The 20190-nt window shown below is 54.3% G+C and overlaps 4 protein-coding genes across 5 annotated transcripts; 2 read left to right on the top strand and 2 right to left on the bottom strand.

The window, feature by feature from the left end:
- Positions 1 to 567: 567 nt before the first annotated feature.
- LOC138811159 (small ribosomal subunit protein uS12m) lies at positions 568 to 2211 on the bottom strand. 2 transcript variants are annotated; one of them, XM_069998809.1, is made up of 3 exons: positions 2104 to 2211; positions 1834 to 1899; positions 568 to 1171 (listed from the first exon to the last, which is right to left on the bottom strand). In XM_069998809.1, the coding sequence occupies exons 2-3, from the start codon at positions 1880 to 1882 to the stop codon at positions 801 to 803; spliced, it is 420 nt and encodes a 139-aa protein (XP_069854910.1). In that variant the 5' UTR covers positions 1883 to 1899; positions 2104 to 2211; the 3' UTR covers positions 568 to 800. The 2 variants fall into 2 exon arrangements, with proteins under 2 accessions (XP_069854910.1, XP_069854909.1); XM_069998808.1 differs by lacking the exon at positions 2104 to 2211 and having other exon boundaries at positions 1834 to 2097.
- Positions 2212 to 2353: 142 nt separating this feature from the next.
- Positions 2354 to 9779, top strand: LOC138811157 (serine--tRNA ligase, mitochondrial-like). The gene is made up of 16 exons (XM_069998807.1): positions 2354 to 2647; positions 3352 to 3447; positions 4060 to 4089; positions 4626 to 4766; positions 4856 to 4910; positions 5431 to 5494; positions 5711 to 5816; positions 6407 to 6454; positions 6703 to 6811; positions 7052 to 7097; positions 7177 to 7264; positions 7353 to 7462; positions 8180 to 8273; positions 8381 to 8473; positions 8581 to 8646; positions 8774 to 9779. The coding sequence occupies exons 1-16, from the start codon at positions 2381 to 2383 to the stop codon at positions 8915 to 8917; spliced, it is 1557 nt and encodes a 518-aa protein (XP_069854908.1). The 5' UTR covers positions 2354 to 2380; the 3' UTR covers positions 8918 to 9779.
- Positions 9780 to 10638: 859 nt separating this feature from the next.
- LOC138811291 (coiled-coil domain-containing glutamate-rich protein 2-like) lies at positions 10639 to 12814 on the top strand. Its single transcript, XM_069999022.1, has 5 exons — positions 10639 to 10708; positions 10860 to 10906; positions 11236 to 11311; positions 11617 to 12101; positions 12621 to 12814. Exons 1-5 carry the CDS (start codon positions 10639 to 10641, stop codon positions 12708 to 12710), a joined length of 768 nt encoding a protein of 255 aa, XP_069855123.1. The 3' UTR covers positions 12711 to 12814.
- A 183-nt stretch (positions 12815 to 12997) lies between these two features.
- On the bottom strand, positions 12998 to 20092 carry LOC138811156 (NF-kappa-B inhibitor beta-like). The gene is made up of 6 exons (XM_069998806.1): positions 19798 to 20092; positions 17423 to 17528; positions 17046 to 17337; positions 15414 to 15502; positions 15070 to 15336; positions 12998 to 13148 (listed from the first exon to the last, which is right to left on the bottom strand). Exons 1-6 carry the CDS (start codon positions 19974 to 19976, stop codon positions 13047 to 13049), a joined length of 1035 nt encoding a protein of 344 aa, XP_069854907.1. The 5' UTR covers positions 19977 to 20092; the 3' UTR covers positions 12998 to 13046.
- Between the last annotated feature and the right edge of the window lie 98 nt (positions 20093 to 20190).

Here is a 20190-nt window from a genome sequence, read left to right as displayed (position 1 = left end):
TATAATCTCTGCACTCCAGAGGCTGAGACAGGAAGATATGGAGTTCAAGATCACCTTGGGTTACAACTAAAAACCCTGCCTCACCAGACACTGGGTGCCTGTGGCTCAGGTCTGTAAGCCTCACTATTCAAGAGGCTTGAGATCTGAGGATCATGGTTCCAAATCAGCCCCAGGCAAGAAAGTGTGAGACTTTTACCTCCAATTAACCACTAAAAAGACAGAGGTAGAGCTGTGGCTTAAGTGGCAGAGCCTTGGGAGGAAAAGTTCAGAGATAGCACCCCCCAGGCTCTAAGTTTAAGCCCCAGGACCAATACACACCAAACAAAAAACATACGTACAAAGCCCTCAGGCCTAAATCAGACACCCCTCGATTCTTTCAATAACCCCCTCTAGGTTAGTTACAATTTTCCAGATGGCCATGGCTTTGGGGTAGGGCTTTATTTGGCCCCGCCCTTTACCTGTGGGATGGGTCCAGGCCACAAGGCATGGAAATGCTTTTCACCAAACCCCATTGCCAGTGGAACTTTTTTGGAAGAAACAGCAGAGGTCACAAGACTACACAGGGAATTGACAGCTCTGGTGACATGTTTATTAGACCCTGGGCTCAGAACAGTGGCCTGTCCCAGAAAAAGAAATTGTCCATGCCCTCAACACAGAAGCTATGGCTGTTGGAAGTGAGGGCTTCTTTTCCAATTCACCCCCAGAGTCTCAGCAGGCTAATGCCAGTCCTGATAATGAATCACCAATGGAGTTTGAACCCATGAGTAAGATTGGCCACACAAACCAACACGTTGCCCGCATTACTTCTTCTTCTGCACGTGGCCACAGTCGTACTTGCCCCGCACCACTTTGAGCTTGACTCCGGGCAGGTCCTGGGTGCGGCCACCTTCCACCAGGACCACCTGGTGCTCCTGCAGGGTGTGGCCCTCCCCGGGGATGAAGCAGACAGCCTCTTGGCCAGTGCTGAGTCGGACTCGACAGCACTTGCGGTTGGCTGAGTTGGGTTTCTTGGGCTTGCGGATGAAAGTGCGCAAAACCACGCCTTTCACCTGTGGCCGTCCCTCCGTGGGCCCAAGTCGCTGAGGTGGCCTCTTAGGGGGCCCCAGACGGTGCATCTGGTTCAGGGTAGCCATGCAGCGTGTGACCCAGAACTGGGGAACCAGGGCCAGGCCTGGAGACACACAATGGAAGGGCAGAACAAGGTGGTTATTCCAGGCACAAGTAAGAGCATTTGCAGTGGCTATGTGACAATGGCTCATGCCAGTCATCAGAAGCCTGGGATCTGAGGATCACTGTTCCAACCCAGCCCAGGCAGGAAAGTCCCTGAGATTCTTATCTCTAGTTAGCCAGCAAAAACCTGGAGCTCTGGCTCAAGTGGTAGAGTCCAAGACTTACCACTAGTCTGCACACATGCGCTCCAGCGTGCACGCTTGCACACACACAAACAGACCCCTCCCCCCTCCAAGGGACTGGGATCAAACCCAAGATCTCTTCATTGCTAGGCAGGCACTCTAGCCCTTCGAGTCATGCTCCAGCTCTTTTATTTGTATTGTTTTTGAGACAGTGTTGTTAACTTAGCCAAGGCTGGCTTTTGTTGCCTCCCCCTAATAGCTGTGATTACAGCCATGCACCACTACGCTCAGTCCAGGAGAAATACCTGATATCTAAGTTAAGTGTAAGAAGTCAAGCTACTCCAGAAGTGCCTGGCACATAGATGGAAAATACCACTTGAATGGGTGACTAAAACACCTTTACTTGGGGAAATCTCAGCCAGGGAGGTATCTCATACTCAGTGAAGGTACAGAATCGTTTCGGCAGCCCAAACCCACTTACCATGAGTTAGGGACGTGTGGAGACCACGGAGAAGAACAGGCCAGGACATCCCGCTACGTGGGGCGTCTGTTAGGGGACAACAAACTCAGAAAGGAAGAGAGGTCAAATCCTCCCCGTCCCACTCTCAGATTTCTGGTGAAAGCTAAGGAACTTTCTTGTAAGAGTCTAATTGCAACCCTCAACCGTTGCTCAGGGGTAAAGGACCCGACTGTCCTCGCCCTCAGCAAGGAAGTAAAAGAAACGCGGGGGCCGGAGGGAAACCCCACCGACCTCTACCACCCCAGCAGGATCTACAGACACGCTGATTCCTGTGTCCAGTCCCTTCCGGGGAGTTCTCTGGACAAGGATTGGCTATTTCTTTATCTGCGTCACTGATGAGGCGGGATGCAGTCAACGATTGGGCAGCAACAGAGTCTATTTCGGACAACTTGTCCCTTTTCCGTGATCGGATTGGTTCATCCCTCCAAAAAACCCAGGCTGCTTTGCAATTGGTCTAAACGAAGCGTGGGCGGGACAAAAGGGTGTGACTCTGAATTCCCGATGCAAGATGGCTGCGTGCGTGGCTCGGCGTTTATGGCCTCTCTTAGTTCGTCGAGAGTTCCGGCCCGGGGGAAGTTGCATGTGCATTCCGAATCCAAAGAGAAGGTTTGCTACGGAGAAACGGCAGCGGAACCTCTTGTACGAGCACGCGCGCGAGGGGTACAGCGCTCTGCCTCACCTGGACATGGAGCCTCTGTGCGCATGCCCAGAAGAGGCGGCGCGCTTACTGGAGCTCCGCAAGGGGGAGCTGCGACCGGCCGACCTACCCGCGATCGTGAGTGCGCATGCGCCAGGCGGAGACGCTGAAGTTGATCCAATGGAGTTTGCCCCTGGCACACTGGCTTGGGGCCAGGGGGCCAGGGAGAGAAAAGAATTTTAGGTTTTTTCCCCAAGTTTTCTTAAGTGCATGGCACCTCCTAGGTGTTTTGTGTATCATTTTTCATTCTTTCCTTTTTTTTTTTTTCTTTTTTGCCAGTCCTGGAACTTGAACTCAAGGCCTGGGCACTGTCCCTGAGCCTCTCTGTGCTCAAGGCTAACACTCTACCACTTGAGTCACAGCGCCACTTCAAGGTTTTTCTGTGTATGTGGTGCTGAGGAATCGAACCCAGGGTTTCATGCATGCTAGGCCAGCACTCTTCCACGAAGCTGCATTCCCAGCTTTGTGTTGTGTATCTTAAACACCCATATTTGCATCTTTCATAATGTATGCTGGGTGCTCTGGGAACTTATCAGGTACCAGGAGCCCTCCAAGCTCCAGACACACCCTAAGACCACAAATCTCAAAGATTTGCCAGGCTCACCCTAAGACGGCAAAGAAAATTGGGGAGCAAGGCCGGGCACTGTTGGTTCACACCTGTAATTCTAGCTGTTCAGGAGACTAAGGTTTGAGGATTGGGGGCAGGAAAGTCCAGGGACCCATCCAGGGGCCAGCAGGAGCAACTCCACCTGTTCTTACTTTTCCCTCCTTTGTACATATAGATTTCCACATGGCAAGAGCTGCAGCAGCTGCAGAAGCAGATCCGGAGACTGGAGGCAGAGAAGGAGGCTGTGGCTGAGGCTGTGCGGAGCCTGCTGGTGAGCTCAGTGCTAAAAGCTAGGTGTGGTAGTGTTTGCCTGTCATCCCCAGTGGCATGGGGAGACCTAAGAAGGAGCATCATAAATTTAAAAAGTGAGAAGAAGCTGGCCACCAGTGGCTCATGCCTGTTATCCTAGCTACTCAGGAAGCTGAGATCTGAGGATCACTTTTTGGAGCCAGCCCTGGCAGGAAAGTCTGTGAGACTCTTTCCTCCAATAAACCACCAGAAAACCAGAAGTGGCGCTGTAGCTCAATGTGGTAGAGCGCTCACCTTGAGCAAAAAAAGCTCAGGGACAACGCCCTGGCCCCCAGTTCAAGCCCCAAGACTGACAAAGAAAAAAAAAAAATGACATGATGAAAGAGCCCCTCTCTCAGCATGGAGGTAGCACTGAACACACACTGTGAATGTTACTCGTTTTAGGTTACCTGGCCTCCTAGCTTGCCCAGCAGAGCAACTGAGGCACGGTGTGGTAGATGGAAGGCTGACTACCACATTCATAGTACTAGGAGATTCAGATCTCCTGACCCCATTTGACCTTTGCCCTTCCCTTTGCTCCTCCCCATCCCCAGTTTATCATCCTGACTCTCTCCTCCTTTTTCTTTCCAACCAGGTAAACAACAACAGCAGCCAAGTGCAGAAGGTACTCAGAGTTGATATCTTGTCCCCAGCTGACGAGGGCAGGGAGAATTGGTCACGATTCTTTCCACCCTAAATGACTCAAAGTACAACTCAAATTTAAGGGGAAAGAAAAACCAGGCTTCCTTAGTTCATGAAACCAAAACTGGCTTTAGGTACAGTTAGATCCAGGTCCTGGCCCAATGCTTGGTTCCAGTTCCCTGTCATGTTTAGCCCCCAGCTTTCTCCCCTTGTGGAAAGGGAAGGCAGGGTCACACTTTCCTGATAGTTTTTGATAGCCAGAGTCCTGGGGTAAATCCTTGAGAGGTCAGCTGTGCCCAGGGGCTCGGGGGTGGGGGTAGGAGTTTTCATAGAGGGGACGATCCACGGATTGCCCCAGCTGGCCAAGCTTGAACCTGCCCCAGGTGGACTGGAGGTCCCTAGAAAGGAAATCCTAGGGTTCTAGACAGAAGGAGGAGCCTGTGGGTGGCTTTCCATTAGGAGGTCAGGCTGGCTGAGGGACTCATGACGCTGCTCTGGGCTGACTCCCTCCTGCTCCAGGACCCCCAGTACTTAGGTCTGAGGACACAGGGTCGGGAAATCCGGATGCAGCTCTCACTCCTCTACCCCAGAGAGACCCAGCTGGAAGAGCAGTTCTACCTGCAGGCCTTGAAGCTGCCCAACCAGACTCACCCGGATGTGGTGAGAGCACTGGGCGGCCAGGGAGGAAGGGGAAAGGAGAGGGGACTGTCCGCCACCACCTCTCTGTGATGCCCCTGTCTTGCCTGCAGCCCGTCGGGGATGAGAGCCATGCCCGAGTGCTCCGCGTGGTCGGAGACAAACCAGGTGGGCCACACCGGGGGGCAGCGGGGGGCACAGCTGGAGCTGCCTGACCAGATTTGGACTGTCTCGTACCTGTGTGCATATGTGCCAGTACTTGGGCTTGAACTCAGGGCCTCGGCACTATCCCTGAGCTTTTTGCTCTACCACTTGAGCCAGAGCTCCACTTCCAGCCTTTTGCTTGTTCATTGGAAATAAGAGTGTAACTGACTTCCTTCCCCTGCTGGCTTCAAACTGTGATCCTCAGATCTCAACCTCCTGAGTAGTTAGGATCCAGTTGTGAGCCACCGGCCCCAGGCTCTGATAACTTTTTTCATTTTTTCCCTCATTCCCCTTTCTGCCTCCATCCTCTTCCCCCGCTTTCTCTGTCTCTTTCTTCCTTTCCCTCCTTATCTTTTCCCTTCCTTTCTCTTCCCGCTGTTTCTTTCTGGCTGTCTCCTCCCCACTGTGTCTAATCCTCTTCCTGGCTCTTTCTTTGTGTCTCTCTCTTCCCCTCTTACCCCCTTTGTTCTTTACCTACACCCAGCTTTCTCCTTCCGACCCCGGGGCCACCTGGAAATTGGCGAGAAACTTAACATCATCCGCCAAAGGTGAGTCTGCCTCCTGTTCTCCCTCCCACCCTCCCACACGCCATCCCTGCCCTAGCAGCTGGCAGCCAGAGGCACCCCCAGCTGGCATGAATGTTTGATGCCAGCCCCACCCCTGCCTGGCAGCTGGGCCTCTGTTCCCCTCCCCTCCCCCTCCATGCAGGAGTCCTCCTGTCATCCATCACCCATAAGCACCGTTTGTGCCCTGTGTGCTTCCAGGCGCCTGTCCCACGTGTCGGGCCATCGCTCCTACTACCTGCGAGGCGCTGGGGCCCTCCTGCAGCATGGGCTGGTCAGCTTCACTCTCAGCAAGCTCGTGCGCCGGGTATGGGGCAGGAGAGGAGGGCTGCCTGGAAGGGGGAGGCATTGCCACCAAGCTCAGAGGGCTCCAGGAAGGGACAACTCCCACTTTCATCACACTTTCCTACCCGAGTCTTCCTCTACTGAGGACATGTTTAATTCAAAGGTGCCAGCTTTATGAAATGGGTTATTACTCTGCCCACTTTCCAGATGGGAAAACTGAGGCCCGGAAAGGCGACTTTAAGTGGACCTACCTCAGAGCCTACACTTGTAACCCTGCCCCTCTGAGCCTGCCACAGGAGACAGGACTGGGACACATGTGGTGCCCATTGGAACAGGGAGTCAGCTGGCTAGGCACGGGTGCTGTCCACAGTAGACGGACATTGCCAGAGGGCACTAGGGAGCCATGGGAGGCCTTAAGCAAGGGAGCAACACGTCCTGACACCCTGTGTGGGATGGGGTGAACGAAGGAACTGGAGCTAGGAGAGTCAGTAGCACACAGCAGCGAAGACCCCAGGACCTGGACCATGGCTCAGGCTTTGCCCACTCTCCTTTGGGGTGAAAGTTGGGGGAATCCCGCACTGCCCCCCTCTCACCCACCCCCCACCCCCACAGGGCTTCATTCCCATGACGGTGCCAGACCTCCTGCGGGGAGCCGTGTTTGTGAGTGAGGCTTTGGGTGGCAAGTTCTGTTTTGGGGTTCCCCTGCCAGGAGAGGGACCAGTTTGTTCCCCTAAGGAGATATCTTGGGGCCAAGTGGAGAGCCCCAAGCTGTAAGTGGCAGGGCTGGGAGGGTGGGAAATTCCAGATACTTGTAAGGGAGAAGCTAGGGTTGCCCGTGCAAAATGGGACCTGCCATCTCCCCCCCCTGCCCCCCCCGCCCCGCCGCTGACCTCTGTGGTTTCCCCCAGGAAGGCTGCGGGATGACCCCCAATGCCAACCCCTCTCAAATCTACAACATCGACCCCACGCGCTTCCCAGACCTCAACCTGGCCGGGACGGCAGAGGTGGGCCTGGCAGGTGAGCAACCGGAGTAAGGAGCAGGTGGCATTGTGGGGGGAGACAGGTGGAAGAGGGGGGCGGCTTCCTGCCTAGGACACAGCACAACCACTCCGGGGCCAGCCAGCACCGGTGTGTGGGTTGTTAACTGTACAAGTCACGTGACATGTCTGGCACCTGGTCACGTCCAGCAGGGACCAAAGCTTTTGGTAAAGTGAGGCAGCCCTGGCTGACCCTCATCCCCTCCCTTCCTCCTCCCAGGCTACTTCATGGACCACGCCGTGGCCTTCAGGGACCTGCCAATCAGGTGATACCCAGTGTCTTAAGGCCTGGCCCCATCCTGTGCCCTCTCTGTCCTCTAACTGACCTCACCTGGTCCCCTGCAGGATGGCATGCTCCAGTACCTGCTACCGGGCCGAGACAGACACAGGGAAGGAGCCCTGGGGGCTGTACCGGGTCCACCATTTCACCAAAGTGAGTGAAACCGAACCAGAAGGGGGCAAGTCGGGGTCACGCTCACCATCCGGGACTTCCTGATTGTGTGTCTTTACCCTTGGCCCAGGTGGAGATGTTTGGGGTGACAGGCCCCGGGCTGGAGCAGAGCTCGCAGCTGCTTGATGAGTTCCTGGCCCTGCAGGTGGAACTGCTGACTGAGCTGGGCCTGCACTTCCGGTGCGGAGAAGCAGGGAATGGCACAGTGAGCGGCCTGTGCACCCGAACATGTGCCTCTTCTCCCCTCCCACCAGTGCCTTCTCTTCTGCCTCCTCTCCCCTGTGCCGCCTTCCCCTGGCCCCAGTCTCCCCTCTACCTCTTTTTCATTGGCTGGGAGGGGCAGTGGGGAGAGTAGTATTGGGATTTGAACTCAGAACCTTGTGCTACCCCTTGAGCCACAGCCCCAAGACTTTTGGCTGTAGTGGGTTTTTTTGTTTTGTTTTGTTTTCAGATAGAATTCCATGCATTTGTGGGGCACAGGCTCACGCCTGTCATCCTAGCTACTCAGGAGGCTGAGATCTGAGGATCATGGTTCAAAGCCAGCCCAGGCAGGAAAGTCCATGAGACTCGGAAGTGGCGCTGTGGCTCAAGTAGTAGAGTGCTAGTTTGAACAAGCTCAGGGACAGCACCCAGGCCCTGAGTTCAAACCCCATTACTATGGGGGGTGGGGGGAAATCTCACACTCTTGCCCTGGCTGGCTGCAGACTGATCCTACTTCCTCCACCTCCTACTTAGCCAGGTTTGCAGACAGGAGCTACCACACAGGGCCTGCTGTCCTATTGTTAATAATTCCCTCCCTTTTACTAATACTTCCCTCCTTTTTTGGCCTCCTCTCTTCCATCACATCCTCTTCCTTCTCCACTGCCTAACATCGGCCACGCCCTGTCCCTGGCATAGGGTCTTGGACATGCCCACCCAGGAACTGGGTCTTCCTGCCTACCGGAAGTTTGATATTGAGGCTTGGATGCCAGGCCGAGACTGCTTTGGAGAGGTGAGCTCCACCCCCCCCCCCCGGAGCAGGGGGAGGGGAGGGAGACACCCCATACCCTCCCCCCTCATGGCTGAGCCTCTCCACTGCCCCCCACCCCGTCCCTCCAGGTCACCAGCGCCTCCAACTGCACGGATTTCCAAAGTCGCCGGCTGCATATCATGTTCCAGACCGAAGCTGGAGAGCTTCAGTTTGCCCACACGGTGAGGCTCAGGCCCTCTCTGCCCCTTCCTCCCCACCCCACCACCCCACCCTGCCCTCCCAGGACCACCACAAGGTCCTGTGCATCCTGAGTGTGCCCCACTTCCAGGTGAATGCCACGGCCTGTGCTGTTCTCCGACTCCTTATCGCCCTCCTAGAGAACAACCAGCAAAAGGTGTGGACTTGGTGGGGGTAGGCGGGGGTAGGGGAGGTGGGAGGTGGGGAGGGAGGGGGACCAGACAGTGGAGGAGAGAGGGGCTGGAGCCAAGTCAGCATGGTCATGAGGCCTGTTCTGTCCCCAGGACGGGTCGGTCCTCGTGCCCCCTGCCCTCCAGCCCTATGTGGGCAGCGATCGGATTACAGCCCCCACGCACGCACCACTCCTGTACATCGGCCCCAATCAGCCCCAGAAGCCCCGGCTCCCAGGCCAGCCGGCGTCCAGCTGAGGACTGGCTGAGCCCAGCCAGGGGGACTTGTCACCAGTTCCTGGGACTCCAGAGGCCAGGATACCTCGGGACCTGCATCCTTGAGCCCATTCCAACCTCAGCATCTTGAGTGCCTGGACTTCAAGATCCTCCTTCCTCAGCCCTCAGAACCAGACAGCAGCGCTGAGCACTGCAGCCCAGCCTGCACAAGGAGGCAGGATATCCAGGGGTGGGAAGTTGAAGGTCCCCTAATAAATGGTCAAAACAGAGGCCTGTGAATCTATCCGGGAGTACAGGAAGTGCGCTGCCTGACTGCCTGGAGTCCAAAAATCAGTGACCATGGCCAGGCAGTGGTAGCTCATGTCTGTAATCCTAGCTATTTGGGAGGCTATGAGATCTGAGGATTGTGGTTCAAAGCCAGCCCAGGCAGGAAAGTCTGTGAGACTTATTTCCAAGGAACCACCAGAAAACCAGAAGTAGCGCCATGGGTCAAAGTGGCAGAGCACTAGCCTTGAGCAAAAGGAGCTCAGGGACAGTGCCCAGGCCCTGAATTCAAGCCTCAGGACCAGCAAAAAAAAAAAAAAAAAGAATATTCCAGAACCTTCCCATCATGCTCTCCTCCCCAGTTCCCTGTACTGGTCCTGTCCACCACTTTTCCCACTGATATAGTTGCAGGAGCCACCCAATTGGTCTCCCTGGGAAGACCTGAAACTACCTGGCCAGGCCCTCTGGTGACTACATCTCAAAGTAAAGGACAAAGTCACGACATCTGTGTCTGTTCTGTTGGATTCACTATAGTCATTCCCTTGTGTCACATGTGTTTGCTGTCTGCACCCCCTTCCTTGTCTATTGTGTACCCCAAGAGGACTGGTTTTAGCCAGTGCATTCACTGGTGTGGCTGCAGACTCAGAAGTGTGCTTGTCAGTGTTGAATTTTTACTGGAGCTGGTATGGTAGGACATGCCTGTAATCCCAGCTGAGGCAGGAGAATTAAGTCCAAAACCAGCCTGGATTACACAATGAGAACTTGTCCCAAAACAAGTTATTGTAATGGTGCTCAGCCCTGTGCAGTTGGCAGTGCTGACCACTCCCAGCATCACTCCTACACAACTGTATCTTCATCAAACCCACTCGTTAGTGCAGAAAGCGTCTTAAGAGACTTTAGAGGCAGACGCCCGTGGCTCATGCCTATAATCCTAGCATCTTGGCATGCTGAGATCTGAGAATCCTGGTTCAATGACAGTCCCAGGCAGGAAAGTGCATGAAACTCACCTCCCATGAACCAGCAAAAAGCTGGAAATGGAGTTGTGGCTCAAGTGGTAGAGCACCAGCCTTAAGTGAAAAAGCTAAGGGACAGTGCCCGGTCCTGAGTTCAAGTACTAGCACCAGCACCAAAAAAAACCAAAGTAGGGAAATGCTCCGGGCTGTGCCGGTGGCAGGGCTGGAATGCCTAGCCAGGCCTCACTGAGGAGGTCAGTTTGCACAGCCTCTTCAGGTAAGGAAACAGGCCTAAGGAGAGAGCTGTGGGCGGGGCGTGGTGTTAGGCTTGAACCCAGGTCCTCCATTCCTCAGCCCCTGGCAGGAAGCCCCTGAGGGGATGCGTGCAGAGCCCGGTGCCCATAAATAATTAAGCATCTCAGGCCACCCCACAGCTGTCACTGCTCCCCTGTGGGCCACTGTGAGGGTTATAAAGGTGCTGGTAGGAGCAGCCCAGCCCAGGATCAGGGAGCCCAGCTCCCCACCATGCCGCACCACACAGCCCACTCTCTGTTGCTGCTGCCTCTGTTGCTGCTGCCACTACTGCTGGGGACTGGTGAGTGGTGGGGAGAGGCCTAGATGCCAGTTTGCAGAGCAGGGGTTCGGGCCTGGAGGGGGTTCACCCAACAGGGGGTGTTCCATGGGGACCCAGGACTCCAGGAACTCTGATCAGTACTGAGGACAGCACCCATCTGTTTTCTCCACAGCTACCACGGCTCCCCTAGCCAGCAGTCCCTCCAAAAGGGAGGTGAGAGTGAGTGTACCCCCTTATCTGTCTCACCCTATCTCCTCTAGCACCCTCTCCCTATCTCCCCTCAATTTTTTATTTGGCTTGACTCTGGGCCTGGGCACTGTTCCTGAGCTCTTCGGCTTAAGGCTGGTGCTCTACTATTGAGCCACAATGCCACTTCGGTTTTCTGGTGGTTTATTGGATATAAAGGGTCTCACGGCCTTTCCTGCCTGAGCTAGCTTTGAACCACGATCCTCAGATCTCAGCCTCCTGAGTAGCTAGGATGACAGGCGTGAGCCACCAGCAGCCGGCTCCACTCAATTCTTCTCTGACCCTTTATTTCTTGTCCCCAGCTGACCCGCTGTCTGGCAGAGGTCCTGAGCCTGGGCTGGGTGCACAGGGGGCCGTGCACAGCTCTTCTCTACAAAGGTAAGCAGGCTGGCATTCTCCCACAACTCCAGCCCACCCAACCCAGGGCTTTGCCTGCTACGACACCCCCCCCCCAACCTGCCCTCCTGCCCCATCCACAGCCCTCTGCCCTGGGTGGCACTGTCCTGTCTGTTGCCTGACTGCCTGGCCACAGCTTCCATTTTGGTAGCTTGCGGCAGAAGGGTGGTCCCAGCCCTGTCGGTCCCTCCTTTCTCTCCTAGCTCTGGAGGGCTGCCATGACACTCGACCCCGATCCACCCCTTCCCGGTCTCTTTCCTGCATAGATTATTGTCTCTTTCTGCCAGAGATATGCGAGAAGGAGCCCCATGGCTGTGGGTCCCAAGAGGAGAAAGGGGTGAGTGGGGACTTGAAGGAGGAAGAGGAGGAGACTGGGAAGATCAAGTCGGACCAGGAGGTGAGGGATGAGGAAGAGGAGGCGGCAGAGAGGACACACAAATCTGAGGTCCGGGAAGAGATACTCCAGGAACAGCATGGCCGGCTCCATCAGGAGAAAGAAGAGGAGGAAAAGAAGAGACAGCCTGGGGAGACCTTTGAAGAGCTGTGGAAGCAGCGGCTGGAGGGTGCTGGGGGCCCCCAAAAGCGGGTGGCAGAGAAAGGCAGCCATGAGCAGTCTGCCCAGTTCCAGGCGGAGAAGGGCATGAAGATGCACGGCGGCGGCCACAGCTTGTGGCAGCAGGGTCAGAGGGGCGAGGGGGAGAGGCCTGAGGACGCCCCCCGCCTTCACCACCACCAGGAGGAAGAGGAGGAGGAAGAGGCCTCAGAACAGGAGGTGAGTGGGGTGGGGCCACCTGACGTTCAGTGGGGACTGAACCCAAAGCTCCCACACAGCAGGATCCGCCATGACTGCATCTGGATAGCCGAGCACCCATGGTGGCTCACGCCTGTCATCCCAGCTACTCAGGAGGCTGAGCTCTGAGGATCATGGTCCAAAGCCAGCCCAGGCAGGAAAGTCCATAAGACTCAATCTCCTATTAGCAAAAAGCCAGAAGCGAAGCTGTGGCTCAAGCCAGGGCCAGCTCATACATACACATACACACACAGCAGCAGCATCCAAATGAGGGCGCTGCCTGGCCATGGGGACTTCCCTCTGGGATTAGATTCACCATGAATATCAAGTACCCCAGTTTGCCAGCATTGCCACTATGTGACAAGGGGGCCGCCATTCTGTTTGGGAGACTAGACAGAGGTACCATGGCTGGGTTGTGGAGAATAAGGTGTCCTCATTGGGGGGGGGGGTCAGTTGCTAGTGCCATTATCACCGCCATTGGCCACCCATTTCTGATGCCAGGAGCGGGAGAAAGAGCAGCTGGAACGCGTGCGGGACGAACTGAAGAAGGCCACAGCCATGCTAGGGGAAGAGCTGAGGAGGGAGGGCTGACCCTAGCCCCATGCATCCCCCCGACTCACGTACCCCTCTGCTTCAGGACTGTTGATACCAGCTCCCTACCCCACCCCCACACACTTTACCCAGCACCCACTCACCCTGACCTGCAGGGTAAAGAGGAAAGTATACCTTAGAATTGAGTTGGGGGGGGGCTCAGGATCCCTCAATACCTTTCCATCCACCCCCCAGCCTACCCTCTGAGTGAATAAAGAAATAGCAAACCACCATGGCCGGACTGTGCCATTGGCTTTGGGGACCCAGGAGCAAAGAGAGGGCTCTGCTCATCAGAACTGAGGCTTTATTAAATCAGAAATTCTATTAACATGGAAATCAGGCGGGGTCAGGGTCCTCGGGAAAAGGTCTGGATGCTGGGGTAGGAGGTGACGAGTTTGGAGTCTGGCCTCTGTGAACCACAATGTCGTCATATTCGTCCTGGGGACAGAACGGGGTGGCACAGGGGCTCAGGTGGCTGCCACCATGCCCATGACCCAAGTTACCCAAGTTACCTCTAAGGTCTGGGGTCTTGTCTCAAAGCCCCAGGTCCCCTCCTCCTCCAACCTGCTCTGGACCTGGGTGCTGTCCCTCAGCTCTTTGCACTCTACCACTTGAGTCACAGCGCCACTTCTGGTTTTCTGGTGGTTAATTGGAGATGAGCATCTGGAATCCTAGCTTCTCAGGAGGCTGAGATCTGAGGATCGCCATTCAAAGCCAGCCCAGGCAGGAAAATCCTTAAGACTTACTTCCAGTGAATCAGCATAAAACCAGAAGTGGAGCTGTGGTTCAAGTGGTAAAGAGTTAACCTTGAGAAACAAAAAAAAAAAAAAAAAACTCAAGGATAGTGCCCAGGTACAAGAGTTCAAGCCCAGGCCAGTACACATATAAAAAGTCCCAGTTTTGAGGTCATGCCTCCAACTCCCCAGCAAGCAGCATCTCCCCTCTGCCTCTACCCACATTCTTTTTTTTTTTGTCGGTCGTGGGGCTTGAACTCTGGGCATGGGCGCTGTCCCTCAGCTCTTCAGCTCAAGGCAAGCGCTCTACCACTTGAGCTACAGCGCCACTTCCGGTTTTCTGGTGGTGTTTATTGGAGATAGGAGTCTCACAGTCTCTCCTGCCCGGGCTGGCTTTGAACCGCGATCCTCAGATCTCAGCCTCCTGAGTAGCTAGGATTACAGGCATGAGCCACCAGCGCCCGGCATCTACCCACATTCTTTACCCTCATGACTCAGAACATTCAATGCCACTTGGGGTGCCCAGGATAGCACCCCACACCAGGGTCCATCCTCACCCTTCCCCGAGGTGTCTGCCAGTGGCTGCCACCCTAGATCCCTGCCCACAGCCTCACCTCTCCAATTCCTGCTGCCAAGACCACTCAGCCTACCGCCAGCCATGCAGCCTGTGTTCACCCCCCACCACTAAAATCTTTCTACCACCTCTGCCCAGTCTCCTCCTGCACTGCCTTAACTTTTCAACCATGGTTTTGGTGACCAAGGTCTTGCTGCTTCTCGCCATTCCTGCCCAGGTTTCTCCTGACTGCTGCTCACGCCACTGTGTGGCTGTTAGTTGTTTTTTTTTTTTTTGTCAGTTGTGGGCCCAAATTCTGGGCCTGGGCACTGTCCCTCAGCATTTCAGCTCAAGGAGAACGCTCTACCACTTGAGCCATGGCACCATTTCCAGCTTTTTCTGCTTATGGGGTGCTGAGGAATTGAACCCAGGGCCTTGTGCATGCAGTGCAAGCACTCTACCATTGAGCCACCTTCCCAGCCCCGAGTTTTTAACTTTTTTTTGGCAGCACTGGAGTTTGAACCCAGGACCTCACACTCCATCAAATGGCTCTCTATCACTTGAGCCATGTTTCCAGCCAGGCTTATTGCTGTTCATCCTTTTTTTTGGTGGGTGGGGGGGACTTTAACTCAGGGCCTGGGCACTGTCCCTGAGCTTCTGTGTGCTCAAGGCTAGTGCTCTACCACTTGAGCCACAGCGCCACTTCTGGTTTCTCAGCGGTTATTTGGAGATAAGAGTCTCATAGGGCCTTGTCTGCTTGGGCTGGCTTCAAACCTCGATCCTCAGATGTCAGCCTCTTGACTAGCTAGGATTACAGGTGAGAGCCACCAGCGGCTGGCCTCAAAGACTTTTCTGCCCAGGTTAGTCTCAAATCTGAGTCCTACAGATGTTAGCTTCCTAAGGAGCTAGGATTACAGGCGTTGAGCTTCTGACTGGTACAGGGTTCCACCTGAGTTCATTAATAGCAGACACACTAGGTCAGGCTCAAGGGAGTCCCTATCATCTCCTCCCCTTCTGGCTGCTGGTTCAGCCAGACCCCTCGTCAGTCACCGCAGTTTCCCTCTTGACTCACGCCTTCATCTTTGCTGTCACTGTCACTGTCGTCACTACTGCTGCTGGATCCAGGCTTGTCATCCTCATCCTCAGGCTCAGGGGCTCCGTGAGCACGGAGCAGGCTGGCGAGGCTGGCATTGGGCCGGAGCAGGGCACTTCCCAATGGGGTGCGGCCGCCATACATTCGGGCAGTGGGGTCGGCCCCTGCCCTCAGGAGAAGTTCCAGTACATCCGCAGCTTGTGCCTCCACTGCTAAGTGTAGGGGGCTCCGGCCGCATGTGGGCTCCTGTGGGGTGCGGCCAAGAGGTCAGCAGGCATGGGAGGGGACACCCCACACACACCTGCCCCCCTCAAGTGGCTCACCGGTTTGTTGAGGTCAGCCCCAGCATGCCAGAGCAGTCGGACCATTTCTGCATCTTTGTGGATGATGGCCACATGGAGTGGAGTGTGGCCTGGGGACAGAGTGACAGGTGTCAAGAGGGAAGGGTGAGGGCCTAAGCCCCCAGCACCATGATCCCGGGGCCCCTGAGGGTGACCAGGTTTGGGCTCTGGCTCCTGAATTCTGGTATGTCAAAATGCATCTGGGTCCTGATTGGCTAAGTTGTAGGTTAGGTGTCTGAGGGGGCTGAGTGTTTGGGTGCCTGGAGGGACTATGGATGAAGAGCTGGGGGTCTTTAGATGGCAGCCTTGGATCTGGGGACCAGAGGCTCTGGTCTGACTTCACACAAAGGTGGTGACCAGGGTTTTAAGGTTGTCTCTGAACTCCGGGTTGCAGGTGATCTCAGTGTATCTGTGGAAGGCCTGGACCTGGGGAAACTGGGCTTACAGGTAGGTGCTTACAGACTCAGATGCTGGGATCACAGTTAAGACAGCACCTTTTGTTTTGTTTTGGTTGGTTGTGGGACTTGAACTCTAGGCCTGGGCTCTGTGCTTTAGCCTCTTCAGATCAAGACTAGTGCTCTACCACTTGAGCCACAGTGCCACTTCTACCCTTTTCTGTTTATGTGGTGCTGAGGAATTGAACCCAGGGCCTCAGGCATGCAAGGCAAGCACTCTGCCACTGAGCGAACCTCCCAGCCCCGAAAGGAAGGAGGTTGACTTTTTTTTTTTGGTCGGTCGTGGGGCTTGAACTCTGGGCCTGGGCGCTGTCCCTCAGCTCTTCAGCTCAAGGCGAGCGCTCTACCACTTGAGCTACAGCACCACTTCTGGTTTTCTGGTGGTTTATTGGAGATAGGACTCTCACGGTCTCTCCTGCCCGGGCTGGCTTTGAACCGCGATCCTCAGATCTCAGCCTCCTGAGTAGCTAGGATTACAGGCGTGAGCCACCAGCGCCCGGCTCTGAGGTTGACTTTTTTTATGCCCCCCTGGGGCTTGAACTCAGGACTTGGGTGCTAGCCTTGAGCTTTTGTGCTCAAGATTTAGCATTCTACCACTTGAGCCACAGCTCTACTTCTTTTTTTTTTTTTTTTTGGGGGGGGTCCGGTCGTGGGGCCTGAACTCTGGGCCTGGGCGCTGTCCCTCAGCTCTTCAGCTCAAGGCTAGCACTCTACCACTTGAGCCATAGCACCACTTTCGGCTTTTTTCTTTTTGCTTATGTGGTGCTGAGGAATCGAACCCAGGGCCTCGAGCACGCAAGGCAAGCGCTCTACCACTGAGTCACCTTCCCAGCCCCACAGCTCTACTTCTTAAGACAGCACCTTTTATACAAGTCTCAGATGAAGCAGGTCCTCCAGCTGCCCTCCAGGGCTGGGTACCCAGATGCCAGTTTTATGAAGCCTTAGCTTTGAAAGCCCTCAATTTCTCCCCAGTAGGCTGAGCCTGTGGCTTAGAGGTGGGCCACACTTTGCAGGTTGGGGAACTAGATCCTGATAGCTGTGGGTCTGGGGGATGGCAGGTCTGGGGTGTACTGGACTCCATATATCTAATTTTCCATACCTGAGGTCTGCCCATGGGGCCAGGCCTTGAACCCATGCCCACCCTGCCTGGTCCGCTCACCCTCATAGTTTTCAGTCTCCAGCTGCAATTTCCAGTCTTCCTCTCTTTGCTCCTCTTCCTTTTCTCTGGAGGGTTCGGGATACTCGGGCTCGGGGGCGGGGCTGGGGTCAGGCGTATGGTCCCGGGGGCGGGGCTGGAGCAGTGCGCATGCACAGGCGTGTGCCCGCACACGGCAGGCCAGATGCAGTGCCGTGTGGCCCCCACGCTCTGAAACCAGCAAGCTGGCACCCGCTGTGTACAGCTTTTCCACGGTGGACACCTCTCCCAGGATGGCTGCCAGATGCAGGGCAGTCTGCAGGAAAGCAGGGCAAGGCTCAAGGTCGCATTGAAAACCTGGGACCCCTGAGCCCTTACACCAACAATTCCTTATGGCTCACCTGGCCGAGATCATTCTGCAGGTCTAGATACTCAGTACCAGCGGCAAAGCCTAGGAGGAAATCCAGGAAGGGCTCGTGCTGATGGATCACGGCTAAGTGCAATGCCCTAGGGGTAGAGACGGGACAGAAGTCAACACACATGAAAATCCAGTGTGGTGGTAGACACCTGTCATCCCAGCCACGTGGGAGGTGTAAATAGGAGAATCTTGGTCTAGACTCAGCCTGGCAAGAAAAAAAAAAGAACTTTTCTTACTAAAGGAAAAAAGTGGTAGAGCCACCTGCCTAGCAAGCATAAGACTGAGTTCAAACCCCAGTATCACAAACAAATTTCAAATTCAAAGGCAAATTTGGTAGGCATTGTGGCATTCGCTTGTAAATCCTGCAGTTGGAGGCTGTGGGAGGACAAGTTGAAGACCAGTCTGGGTACATAGCAAGACTCTGTTTCAAAAACAAAAATGTAACAATGTTAAATATCTGTGGCTCTAATAATTGACCTTCAAATTACAACAAGCAAAACCTGAGAACTACAAGCACAAACACAGAATTATAGTTCGTGTGTGTGTGGGTGTGTGTGTGTGTGAGAGAGAGAGGGGGGGGGATACTGGGGCTTGAACTCAGTGCCTCTGGCTCCTCTGGCTGGTGCTCTACCACTTGAGCCATAGGTCTACTCCTCTATATAATTTAAAGGAGTTGGGGGCTAAGTAGCTCAGTAGTAGAGTGCTTGCCTAGCAATTGAGAGGCCCTAGGTTCCATTCTAAATACTGGAAAAAAAGAAAAAGAAAAAAGGAAGAAAGAAAATTAAGGAATTCAAATCATACAAACTGGGCTGGGAAGGTGGCTCAGTGGTAGAGTACTTGCCTTGCATGCATGAAGCCCTGGGTTCGACTTCTCAGCACCACATACTCAAAAAAAAGCTGGAAGTGGCTCTGTGGCTCAAGTGGTAGAGTACTAGCCTTGAGCTGAAGAGTTCAGGGACAGTGCCCAGGCCCAGAGTTCAGGCCCCAGGACAGACCAAAAAAAAAAATCATGGGGCTGGGAAGATGGCTCAGTGGTAGAGCGCTTGCCTTGCAATGCATGAGGCCCTGGGTTCAATTCCTCAGCACCACATAAGCAAAAAGAAAAAAGCCGGAAGTGGCGCTGTGGTTCTAGTCCTAGAGTGCTAGCCTTGAGCTGAAGAGCTGAGGGACAGTGCCCAGGCTCAGAGTTCAGGCCCCACAACCGGACCCAAAAAAAAAAAAAAAAAATCATACAAACTATCTTCTCTTCCCACAATGATATTAGATTAAAAATCAGTAACAAGTGGCGCTGTAGCTCAAGTGGTAGAGCGCTCGCCTTGAGTTGAAGAGCTGAGGGGCAACGCCCAGGCCCAGAGTTCAAGCCCCATGACCGACAAAAAATAAAAAATAAAAATAAATAAAAATAAATAAAAAATCAGTAACAGAAAGTTTCCAAACATGTGACAATCAAGTAACAGATTTCTATATAACTTCTTGGTCAAATCTGAATTTTTTTTTTAAAAAAAGTATACTAAAGTATACTACTTAATTAAATGAAAATAAAAACGTATCAGAAGACATATTTTTGCTGAAGCAGTGTTCAGAAGGGAAGTTTAAACACATTATCAGAAATGAAGGAAATGCCTACATCAATCAATGACCTCAGCTTCTACCTTAAGACACAAACCAGGGCAGTGTTTCATGACTGTAATCCCAATTAGTCAGGAGGCTGAGATCTGAGGATCCAGATTTGTTTCCTTCCATCCCTCACCACTTAGCACCTAAAATAGGGCCTGGAACCTGGCAGTGCCACACAAGTATTGCCAGTAACAAATGAATCTCCACTCTCAGGTAATTTAGTTCTCTCTGAATTTAAGATGTCAAGATCAGTGTTGGGTCAAGTACTGAAAATTCTGATTCTGAAAATCAAAGCCTGGAGCTTATAAATCAGTCGAACCCAAGATGGTATTTGTATGGTCCGGAGGATGGAGCTGGGGGAGGGGGGGACGGGAGGGGGGAAAGGGGGGAGGGAGAGGGGGGGAGTAGGAGGAGCGCGGCGGGAGGGGGCGGGGGCGGCGCGGCGCGGGCGGACAGAGTTCTTACAAAGATCTGGGGACTGGGATCAGGAGGTTCAAAGAAGTTTTGGAGGATGTGGATTCCAGGATCTAGAAATCCAAGTTCAAGGAAAGAAAGGGCAGAAATCACAGGTTTGGGATGGAGAAGATAGGAGTCTAGTTTTCCTTCCATTTAGAACTTAGATGGGTTAAGGATGGGAAGTCAGATTTAGGAATGAAAAGGTCAGGAGGCCAAAGGGACCAGGATGGGAAAATCAACCGTCGGATCGCAGGAATCCCCTGGATCTGTCTAAGGATCACTCACGTGTCCCCATCCTCAGTGACGTAGCCAAAGACGAGGGGCGCCCACGATAGCCCCGGGCCCAGCTCGGCACCCAGCCCTGGTCCTCCAGGAGCCGCTGCGTCGGGACCCAGAGAGCCCAGGCCGCTGTCACACCATTCATCCGCATCCGCAGCTTTTCCCAAGCACGCGACCCCAGCCATGGCCCCCCCACTACCACCTCGGTGGGGGTCCCCACCTGCCCGTCAGTGGCTGGGCTCTGCCTTAACTCCGGAGCTTCCGCCCTGCTGGGAATTCCCGAAGAAAAAGTCACGCCCCCCTAGTTTATCCAATCAGAGCTGTATGCCTTGCTTATTCCCCGCCCCCATGCTGCACATGAACCAATCACAGTATTTGGATGGACTAGCGCAATCTAGT

Source organism: Dipodomys merriami, unplaced genomic scaffold (genome assembly GCF_024711535.1).
Source record: "Dipodomys merriami isolate MVZ:Mamm:240054 unplaced genomic scaffold, mDipMer1.0.p SCAF_52, whole genome shotgun sequence".
In the NCBI taxonomy this organism is placed as follows: Eukaryota; Metazoa; Chordata; class Mammalia; order Rodentia; family Heteromyidae; genus Dipodomys; species Dipodomys merriami.
The sequence above is the reverse complement of the archived record's forward strand: the minus strand, read 5'-3'. Positions and strand labels throughout refer to the sequence as shown.

Coding starts and splice junctions, on each gene's coding strand:
- LOC138811291 (XM_069999022.1), top strand. CDS start 10,639: ATGCCGCACCACACAGCCCACTCTCTGTTGCTGCTGCCTCTGTTGCTG. Junction 10,907..11,235: donor CCTCCAAAAGGGAGGTGAGA/GTGAGTGTACCC, acceptor TCTTGTCCCCAG/CTGACCCGCTGTCTGGCAGA. Junction 11,312..11,616: donor CACAGCTCTTCTCTACAAAG/GTAAGCAGGCTG, acceptor TCTTTCTGCCAG/AGATATGCGAGAAGGAGCCC.
- LOC138811157 (XM_069998807.1), top strand. CDS start 2,381: ATGGCTGCGTGCGTGGCTCGGCGTTTATGGCCTCTCTTAGTTCGTCGA. Junction 6,812..7,051: donor GGCAGAGGTGGGCCTGGCAG/GTGAGCAACCGG, acceptor TCCTCCTCCCAG/GCTACTTCATGGACCACGCC. Junction 8,274..8,380: donor GCCGAGACTGCTTTGGAGAG/GTGAGCTCCACC, acceptor CCGTCCCTCCAG/GTCACCAGCGCCTCCAACTG.
- LOC138811159 (XM_069998809.1), bottom strand. CDS start 1,882: ATGTCCTGGCCTGTTCTTCTCCGTGGTCTCCACACGTCCCTAACTCAT. Junction 1,172..1,833: donor CCACACGTCCCTAACTCATG/GTAAGTGGGTTT, acceptor GTGTGTCTCCAG/GCCTGGCCCTGGTTCCCCAG.
- LOC138811156 (XM_069998806.1), bottom strand. CDS start 19,976: ATGGCTGGGGTCGCGTGCTTGGGAAAAGCTGCGGATGCGGATGAATGG. Junction 15,503..17,045: donor GGAGACTGAAAACTATGAGG/GTGAGCGGACCA, acceptor CTCTGTCCCCAG/GCCACACTCCACTCCATGTG. Junction 15,337..15,413: donor GGGCTGACCTCAACAAACCG/GTGAGCCACTTG, acceptor CGCACCCCACAG/GAGCCCACATGCGGCCGGAG.